The sequence below is a fragment of the Setaria viridis genome, chromosome 2 (genome assembly GCF_005286985.2).
Source record: "Setaria viridis chromosome 2, Setaria_viridis_v4.0, whole genome shotgun sequence".
Lineage (NCBI taxonomy): Eukaryota > Viridiplantae > Streptophyta > Magnoliopsida > Poales > Poaceae > Setaria > Setaria viridis.
Window position 1 is genome coordinate 882,829 of NC_048264.2, and position 10,174 is coordinate 893,002.

The 10,174-nt window shown below is 46.4% G+C and overlaps 2 protein-coding genes across 2 annotated transcripts; both read left to right on the forward strand.

Moving 5' to 3' along the window:
* The first annotated feature begins 2,830 nt into the window (after positions 1 to 2,830).
* LOC117843558 (uncharacterized) lies at positions 2,831 to 5,353 on the forward strand. Its single transcript, XM_034724195.2, has 2 exons — positions 2,831 to 4,445; positions 5,003 to 5,353. Exons 1-2 carry the CDS (start codon positions 2,846 to 2,848, stop codon positions 5,047 to 5,049), a joined length of 1,647 nt encoding a protein of 548 aa, XP_034580086.1. The 5' UTR covers positions 2,831 to 2,845; the 3' UTR covers positions 5,050 to 5,353.
* Positions 5,354 to 5,497: 144 nt separating this feature from the next.
* LOC117843561 (disease resistance protein RGA2) lies at positions 5,498 to 9,323 on the forward strand. Its single transcript, XM_034724198.2, has 2 exons — positions 5,498 to 5,945; positions 6,549 to 9,323. The coding sequence occupies exon 2, from the start codon at positions 7,638 to 7,640 to the stop codon at positions 9,099 to 9,101; it is 1,464 nt and encodes a 487-aa protein (XP_034580089.1). The 5' UTR covers positions 5,498 to 5,945; positions 6,549 to 7,637; the 3' UTR covers positions 9,102 to 9,323.
* The last annotated feature ends 851 nt before the right edge of the window (positions 9,324 to 10,174 follow it).

Here is a 10,174-nt window from a genome sequence, read left to right on the forward strand (position 1 = left end):
CAGGGAGAGCAGGTGCGGTCGTGTGCAGGGCCTGCGCTTCCAATGCGACGGGTGTATTTGCAAGTTCAACTTCAATCATGTATTTGGAACACGAAAATCCGACCATTTGAAGCACATTGGCGTCAAAAGTCGAGGCGTAAACGATTCCTCTGGACGGGCAATGACCAAATTGCAGGAGGGAAATGTAAGGTTGCATGGTCTAGAGCCTGCAGACCAACGAATCCTAAACCTAAAGAAATTTGCTCGAGCTCTGCAGCTTTATTGGCTGTGGCGGGAATGGAGGGGACCTCACAAACCTTGGGTCGGCATGCCAATCCCGTGCAATGAAAAGGATCACTGCTTGTTTGCGGCAGCCACCACCATCACGCTAGGCGACGGGAAACAACAAGATTCTGTATTCTGCATGGCTACAAGGAGTCGCGCCGGAAAATCTAACGCCAACTATATACAAAATCTCAAAGAACAGAAGAAGAACAGTCAAAGATGCACTAACCAACGACGTGTGGGTAGCAGATATCAACATAGTGGCCATCTTATCTAGCACACAATTATCTGAATTCACCTAGTTGTGGAACAGACTACGGAATATTTAGCTCACCCTAGACACGTCTGATTCTATTGTTTGGAAGCTGACCAAACATGGAGAGTATACGACGGCTTCAGCATATGACGCGCAATTCGTAGGATCCATTCCCTTGCACATGGAGCACCTCATTTGGAGAACTTGGGCGCCCCGAAATGTAAATTCTTCTCTTGGCTCGCATACCAGAATAGGCTATGGACAACGGATCGGCTAATTACTAGAGGATGGCCAAACCAAAAGATCTGCATGCTCTGTCACTCGCGCGATGAGAATTTGTTACACCTGTTGACACGGTGCTGCTACAACCTAAGCATATGGAACAAGATTTTTTAATGGGTTGCTACACATGTCCTAGCAAGAGGTGACTGGACAACATTTACAACCATCAACGAGTGGTGGTCGGCCGTAGGATCCATGAGCGGAGTTCCCCTTAAGGGATTGCGATCCCTGATCATCCTAGGCCATGTTTAGTTTCCTCCAAAATCCCAACTTTGGCACTATGCAAAAAGAAGATTCCCCATCACATCAAACTTGTGGTACATGCATGGAATACTAAATGTAGACGGAATTAAAAATTAATTGCACAGTTTTGTTGTACTTTGCGAGACGAATCTTTTGAGCCTAATTAGTAAATGTTTGGACAATAATTCACAAATACAAACGAAATGCTACAGTTGCGCATTTATGACAAACTCCCAACTTTGACACTCCCAAATTGGGAACTAAACAATGTCCTAGTGTGCCGGGAACTTTGAAAGGAACGGAATTCAAGGGTTTTCCAATGCAAATACCTAAATCAAGACCAACTGATATGCAAAATAAAAGAGGAGGCACGATGCTGGGTCTTGGCGGAAGCAATGCATTTGGGAGCGATCATGATGATCGGCGACTAATTTTTCAGAATACTCTTTTATTTCTGTTTTGAGCTTAGATCTTGTTTAACTCTTCTCTATTAATTAATATAAAGTCGGCAATCTACGCCGGTTTTACGTTTCAAAAAAAAAAAGTCGAGTTAAACATGCAGTCATATGAATGAACCAAAATAGGAACCGAGTGCTGATACAAGAGTTTGAAGCTCCCAATGCAATTCTGAAAATTTGATGAACTGAACCGAACCGAACGGAGAGATAAATCAGTAAATACAGGTTAATATAATACTGATATTGCCAAAAAAAAAAAGAGAAAACTTTGGGAACCTCTATGCGCCATTGAGTCTGAAGCATGCAATTCTCGAAGATTTCAAAGTGACTGAAACCCAAAGCTAGCCTAAGTGACTTCAGTGATGTGGTTCGAACATGAACATCGTCCGATTGTTTGAAGCACATTGGTACCCAAAGTCGAGGAGAACATGCAGTGCAGTCATACGAACCAAAATAGAAAACGTGAGATGGTTCAGAGTTTCGAGGTCCCAATTACTGAACACCTGACAAACTGAACTGAACCGAACCGAGAGATATATCAGTAACTACAGGTTAATATTGATGTTCCCAACAAAACTTTGATCAAAGTAAGAGCATGTTTGACGGGCTGTGGCTATAGCTGAAACGGCTGTGGTTTCTTTGTTGAAGTAGTTTTTCTTGCTTCGGCTTATCTGATGAAAAATATTTGGTAAAATAACTTCTTCCGATGGTTCAAAAAAAATAAAATGTCCATAATATCCTTATTCTATTTTATTTTTCCTTCTCTTTATATTTACTTCATGTTCTCTCTCCTGCTTATCCATTCACGGTTCTTCCTCGACCTCGAGCGACCCAAGTCCCAATCCAGCGAGTGCAGCCACCGCTCCGCGGCTGCCCCTCTGCCTCCCGCTGCCTAGGTACACACTGAACCTTTTCCTTTGATTCATGCTTAAAATTGTATTAAATATGAACTGAACACTCGCACATGCTCTGAGTCACTCACAATAATCATAATTTACTTAATAATATTCGGAATTAATATATACCGTGCCTAAATCTCTATCACCGAGCCGCTCGGGGCCAACGTCCGTGGCGAAGTCCGCCAGAGAGGTCAAGTGACTGAACGCCAAGGTGCACCCGGCCCGATCGATCGAGCAGCAGGGCGCGTGTGCAGGAAGCTGTGACCTCCGACGACGCCGCGGCCTGGCCAAACGGCGGCGGCGGGCGGGGAGCGTGCGCTGGGCACCCGCCGAGCTCACGCACTGTTCTATAAAAGGGGCATGGCGGAGGCCATAGGTTCGGTGCCGGCGAGACACAGACACCCAAAGCGGCGGCGCTTACCTCGGAGTCGGAGGAGAACAGGATGGAGAGAGCCACGGCGACGAGGCGGCGGGGAGCCGGGGACACGTCGCGGGAAAATGCGCCGGGCGTCGGCGCGTGCGCCGGGCATTCCGCGACAAGTAGCCGCGAAGGAGCCGCGCGGGTAGGAGGAACTCGAGGAACGGGTGCCGTTGCGGCCTCGTCGGCGGAGAAGACGACCTCCGAGCGCGGCGGCGGCGCCGCCGACGGCGAGCGGAGACGCGGGGTGGACGGTATCTCATTTGCCGTCCGGGCTCCAGGTTACCTGGGCCGTCGGATCCCATTCCCGCGGCCAGGATCACAAGACGACCAAGTCAAAGCAAAACCGCCACCCTCCCTGCTCCCGCGGCCCCACCTGCCGGAACCACCCCCCACAAACCACCTGACCTGGCTGCCTCGAGCTTGCTCATGGACGCTAGCGGATAAGATCTCCACCCCCGCCTCCGTTGACTCCTGCCCCACCCCACCCCGCGCCGCCGCTCGCCGGCCCGAGCCGGCCATGGACGCGGCGGATCCGCCGCCGGCGAGCACGCTGATGGAGGAGCTCGAGGAGGAGGTCCTGCTCCGCTTCCCGCCCGCGGACCCGGCGCGCCTCGTCGCCGCCGCGCTCGTCTGCAGGCGCTGGTGCGGGCTCCTCGCGGGCGCCAGGTTCCGCCGCCGGTTCCGGGAGCTCCACCGCGCGCCGCCCCTGCTGGGGTTCCTCTGCAACGCCGGTCCGGGCGCGCGGTTCGTCCCCGCCTCCGCCTTTCGCCCGCCTGGGCTCCCCCGCGCCGGCGGCGGCCTCCTCCTCGGCTGGCGCGCCCTCGACGCACGCCACGGCCGCGTGCTCCTCCGCTGGGACCCCGGCCGCGACGCCGCCTCCGGGGGCGTGGGGTGCCCTCCGCTCGTCGTCTGGGACCCCGTCACCGACCAACGTAGTGATCTGCCACCGCTGCAGTGGGCGCCGTACCCGTACAGCTGGAACGCCGCCGTGCTCTGCGCGGCCGGCGCCGCCTGCAATCACCTCGACTGCTGCGGCGGGCACTTCCTCGTCGTCGTGGTGGGCACCAATAGCAATGAGATGTTCGCCCACGTCTACTCGTTGGAGGCGGATGCGTGGAGTGAGCCCGCATCTGCCCGGCATCCCAACGACAGTGTTGATTTCGCGCCCAGTGCCCTTGTGGGGAATGTGCTTTACTTTGCGTTCCAGATGGGCACCGCAGTCCTCGAGTACGATTTGGGCACAAAGGAAATGGCCGTGATTCGCCTGCCGCCACCACTTCACTTCAATTGGCAGCGAATTGCGCTCACAACCAGGACTGATGGTCGTCTGGGATTCGCAACAGCAGACAGGTCCGCAATCTACCTGTGGTCGAGGGAGGCGTGTCCTGGAGGAGATGCACATTGGGCACAGACCAGAGTCATTGAGCTGGACACGCTGCTCCCCGCTGGTGCCCTCTCAACCTTCTCTGATGTGGTTGGCTTTGTCGATGCCATCGGTCTCATTTTTGTGCGGACGGGTGATGGCCTCTTCACCATTGATCTAAAGTCCAGCCAGGTCACAAAGGTATCCAAGGACACCGGCTTCTCCGGAATTTTCCCCTACATGAACTTCCACACTCCAGGTACTAGCTTCATTCGTCCTGTATACCTTTAATTCAGTACATCCGTGGTTATCTGTAACAAAAAATGATGAATTAATAAAGTGGTATATCACAATTCAATAAAAGAAAAAAAATTCTCTTATCTAGGTATTCTACCATGCTTCAAATTGGCAGATATACCAAGAAATTCTGTAGGGTCTTGAAACTTATCTGAATTTAGGCTGGCATGGTAAAGTACCCAACAGGAGAGGAATAAAAAAAAGGGTACGACCTACGTGAGCTTTTACACTCCCAAAGTCAGCCCCCTGCCTATCTTTAACCCCTTACGTTTCTGAGTTATGATCTGTGAATGTCACGGAACAACATAGATGATACAAGTGCTACACAAAAAGAGGTATCCTTTCTTGAGTTATGAGTCCATTTATCTCAATGATCAAGTGCAATGGTTACCTTGTGGGCTGGTGTTTGGTTAGCCTGCAACATGTTGCTTTTTGTTTCTGTTTAGAAACAAATGTTTATTGAGAGCTAATATTTACTCAACCAGCTGATGGATTTCCAATTTTTGTGTATTTCTGCAGCACTGGGAGTGCCCTCGGCAGGTGAGGGGCCAAGTTCAGGTGCCTAAGGTGCTTATGTACAGATTTCTCAGTCAAGGGAAAACTGGGTCATGGTAATGGTAAATAGTATAAGCTTTATGGTGGGTTCTGGTTTGATTTGTTAGTGTTCAATGGTTATATGTTTTGTTTAGGGGTTCCTTTCTCGAATTCTCGTAAATGTCTTAGTGGATCATTGCCTTGTTTGTAAACTGTAACTCTGCGTGTACTCCTGAATTTTAGCTTACAATTGAAGCTTAGGATGAATACATTCTTGTGTAAACATATGTATGCTCAACAAAACAAGCATTTGAATCAATGCTCTGAATTTTCATATATGCCGTGCTACTTCTGCCTAATTTTAGTTTGATTCCAAATTTTCATATCGTGTCACATGAACCATGAGAACTGAGGAACAAAGGAAATAATACCTGACGTGCATTTTGTGCCATTCTCAATAATCAGGAGGTGCTCAATGCCCTCAAACATTCAGTTAATGTTTCAGTAAGTGAACTTGCAGGCTCCATTTGAAATTTATGAGTTTTTGCATTAATGGGTACAGTCCTACAGATGTTCTAGAGAGTACAATCCTACAGAAATCCTTCAAAATTCGTAGCTAGGATTAGGAATAAGTCTTTCCAGCCTTTGATGGCTGCAGATATTTTTAGTTCACATACAGAAGAAAACACATGGAACATTCAAAGGGTAGCTGCGCATAGTTTCTGATCGGACAGTAACGTTGCAGATCTGAATGGTTGAATAACATCCGTAGGCATACATGAGTATTGATTGTCTTTTGAATTGTTCATATTCTTATGTCAGTTAGAGAATCATCACTGCACTCTTCAGAAGCAGTGTTGGAACGACGGAGGACTCAAGATACATTATTCTGATTTTTTTGGAGCATGTGCTAATCCCTAATGCTCAGGTAATGTTTGCAGGGAACTGACCTTTCGAAATAACATTAAAATTTTACTGTTACTGATATCAGCTAATTCAAGAGAGTTATTTCCTTTTTTGGGAATCTGCACTTCTGCAGTGCATCTAGCCTAGAGGCAATTTATGTTCAGTCAGTTAGTCAAAAATGTAACAGGAGACACTGGTTAATATTGTTCCTGGCTGATACACAGGACATATAGATGCTAATCTGGCAACCTGATATTTCTAACCTTCATCACTTAATAGTATACGTGCTCTGCAAAGAAATTATATTGATGATAGATGGTGATAGAAGGGTAGGGAGTCAACAGTCAAGAGCTGTACCTTTCTCAGCTTGGAGCCTTGTAGTACTTGTTAACAAAGATATGGTCAATAGAATAATCAGGTGAAGGTGAAAGCAGCCCCAAAGGTCAAACATGTGATTAGAGACTATTGACTCCTTATCTGTCTTTGCCCCTTGGGTCCAGTTGTTCTTAATTCTTTTATTTCCTTTTTTCTTCTTGGACTTGGAGTTTCATCAGGAGCATAGAATATATAGAGCTCCAGAAACATAAAAAACTTACAGTGTGTTGTTGTCTTACCCATCCTGCAGCGTTGTCTTCCTGAGGAGGGAGAGAGTCCCATATGAAAAGTTTCCTTTCTGCAGTCCTGGGTGAGCTGATGACTCTCCATAAATTTTATCATCAACAAGTGCTCGAACCTGCCAGTGTTGGCCGTGGGGGACAACCAACCACGGGCTCTCCTCTGGGCGCAGGTCATCGTTAGTGAGTCCAGCTATTGGGCATGCTGATAGATGCCATGCACCGAGGTTATTTACACACTTGACACCCAGCCTCAGTATGCGGAGGGCGGCAAAGATGAAACTGTGAGTCTCTTTATGCTCCTATCCAAGGTTAATTCTCCCTATTTCTCCACTGCAAGTGCAGAGATCTTGGGACCACTACGAGAGGCACTTAATTGATGTGGATGAGTTGGTTGAGCTGCCCTCCCTCGCCTGTATCGCCAGCATTACAGCGTGCATATCCTGTTGGGTAACAATGGAACTAAAACTTGTCATTAATTTTCTGTTGCACGAACAACCTCATGGTTCTGAAGAATTGGATGTCCTGCCAATTGTGGGTCCAGCCATAGTCGGGAAGAGCACCCTTGTTGCTCATGTTTGCAAGGATGACCATGATTTTACAGATGACAAGGTAGCTTCCACTTTTAGAGAAGGATGTGCAATGAAACATGAGAACAGTGTGTCAAATTGAACAAAGGCGAGAGATTGCACTTCCAGCGTTATGTTACAATCTGATTTTTCTGACCTTTGTATCACACATGCTATACAGAGAAAATGTGTGGCTTACTAAGCGAATGCTTTGGAGACAACAGTCAAGAGCTGTACTTTTCTCAGCTTTTAGCCTAGTCTTAGTCTACCACTAGTTGTTAATAAAGGTGGAGAAAAGGTCAAATCAGAAGGATCAGGCAAAGGTGAAAGCAGTCCCAAAGGTGACGCATATGAATGACCGGTTGACTGACTCAGTTTAGGTCTCCTTGTCTTGTTCGGTTGTACTTGTTCTTATATGTCCTTATTACTCCTGTTAGAGTTTTAACGAGAAACAGAGAATACAGAGATCAGAAAACATCAAGCTGACATTTGTTGTCTTTCCCGTCCGCATCCTTTCTGCTGGAGCCACAGATGGAGATTTTCCTTTCAGCAGTCCTGGGTGAGCTAATCACTAGATCCATAAATTTCTTCATCAGCAAGTGCCCCAAGCAACCGGCACTGGATGTGGATGATCACCTCCAAAGGGTCCTGCTCCGAGCGCAGGTCATCATCGAGGAGGCCATGGTGCGGCAAATCACAAACCAATCTATGCTCCAGCAGCTGGATATGCTCAGAGACACCATGTACAGAGGCTGTTACTTGCTTGACACCTTCAGGTTCCAATCTCACAAAGAGGACGCCAAAGATCAGATCGTGAGTCACCCTTCTCTTCTCTTCAAAGTAAATTCTGTAAAAGATTTCTACTTCCCTGGTGGAGAAGGTACACAGATTTTGGAAGAAATGCTAGCCGTGCTTGACAGTTTGACATCCATGATCCTTGATGCTAATGAACTGGTCGTGTTCCTGACGAGCTATACCCGTATGTATCGCGAGCCTTATAGCATGCACCTCCTGCTAGGAAACTGCATGTTTGGCTGCCAAATGGAAGCACAACATGTCATCAACTTCCTGTTGCACACAAGACCTCCTGGTGCTGCTGAAGGGTTGGAGGTCCTGCCAATTGTCGGTCCCTTCAGAGTAGGAAAGAGCACTCTTGTTGCCCATGTTTGCAAGGATGGAAGAGTTCATGATTATTTTTCAGAAATTGTTTTCTTGAGTGATCATGACTTCAGAGATGAAAACATAACCACCCTTAGAGAAGGATGTGTGATGAAATACCAAAATTGTGTGTCGAACAAAGATGGGAGAGTGCTAGTTGTTGTTGAGTTAGCTGGAGACTTCAGTGAAGGTGATTGGAAGAGGCTGTATTCTGCTTCTAAGCGGTACTTGCCAAGTGGTAGTAAGATCATAATCACAAGCCGGTCTGACGAGATTAAAAAGCTTGGAACAACTCAGGCAATAACTCTAAAATTTCTGTCCTGCGAGGCATACTGGTATTACTTTAGGACACTAGCATTTGGAAGTGTGGATCCCGAGACCTACCCGAAGCTCGCACACCTGGCCATGCAGATAGCCAGGGCACTGAAAAGAACCTTCATTGGTGCAAACATCACTACTTGTGTGCTGAGGGACAACTTTGACATCCGCTTTTGGTGCAAGGTTCTGGTGTTGTTGAGAGGGATCATCCGGAAGAATGTTTCCAGATTCGGTGAGCATCCACTTAATCGTCTTGACCAAAATAGATCTGCACATCTTGGAAGAATGGCTACACCTTCTGAAGATCTCGTGCTTTGTGGTCTGTATCAATGCTCTTCACAAGAGGAGGTTCCAAAGATAAAAATGCAAGATGTCATGTATGGAAGTGTTAAGCCTCATGGGAATTTTGAGGTCCTAGGATGGAAGTCTCCCATACTGCCCTACTATAGCTATGTCTTTACATGTGAAATTCAAGAGCTCAAATCTACAGCTGCCAAGAGAAAGCGTTCCGATCCATGACGGATGTGGTCACACATTGTTAAGTTTTTTTTTTCATTGTCTGGCTTATATATGATATAATGATATATTTATGTACCTTTCGTAGGATATCACATACTACTGCAAGCCAGAATGTATAATAGGATGCGACAAGTTACAATACTGCTAAATTTTATTTCATATGTAAATTATTAGTGTTTATTAATAAAATAACGCATGACGTTGAGAGGCATAGAATTTTCATGAGCTATGGTCCGCCTCAGTTGGTTTTCAGACTAGGGTTTTCAGTTCAACTATGCAGACTATTTTGTCAACAGAGCCTCATGGTCATGTACTGTTTGGTGGCTTGCATGACTGGTTGCCATTTGGAGATGGAGCGACTTATCTACTCCCTGTTGAAAATCATGCAGGCCCTCTTGTTTCACTAAGATTAAGTATCCTTCCTACAAATCACTGGTCCAGAAATTCTTGGAAAATGAGGGTTTCATGTGATTGTAGCTGTATAGGTTCAAATCTTTCAAGTAGCTGTACTATAAGATTGCAAATTCAACCATGATTTCTGATAAGATTCTCCTTATTGTGGAAAACCTACAATCAGGATATAGTTTAGTGGATGCAAAGCCTAGTGGAGTTTTATAATGTGGAGTGTTTTCTCTGTCTCTCTTTTTCCTGTATTGCAGATTTTTTTTTTCCTTTGACGAAACCTCTCATGCGTTAGTTGAATATTCGTACACTGGAGAATCTATGGTCCAAAAGCGATGTTTTTACTAGTTGAATATTCTTATTTTGTGCACAGTAGACTGGCCACCAAGACTGCAACAGCTTACTCTCTCGATCGAGTATTGTTGACTGATGAAGGTCTATTTGGACTTTGGAATCAGGTGGGAAAAAACAAAATATAGCTAAACGTCATCTGTCAACACGTACAAGTATATGAGTGGTTCCAAAAAATTTCTGAAGTTAGACAGGAGTACTAGACAAGTGCTCATCAAACATTGTTTGAATGGACTATTGACTCCTATTTTATCCTTGGGCTCTATATATGTTCTTGATTTCCTTGGAGTGTTGATAAGAAACGTAGAACAAGCCAGCCC

Bases quoted from the DNA above. Each gene is read 5' to 3' on its own strand.
- LOC117843558 (XM_034724195.2), top strand. From the start codon at position 2,846: ATGGAGAGAGCCACGGCGACGAGGCGGCGGGGAGCCGGGGACACGTCG. The intron at 4,446-5,002 runs GTACTAGCTTCA...GTATTTCTGCAG, and splicing joins CATGAACTTCCACACTCCAG to CACTGGGAGTGCCCTCGGCA.
- LOC117843561 (XM_034724198.2), top strand. From the start codon at position 7,638: ATGGAGATTTTCCTTTCAGCAGTCCTGGGTGAGCTAATCACTAGATCC.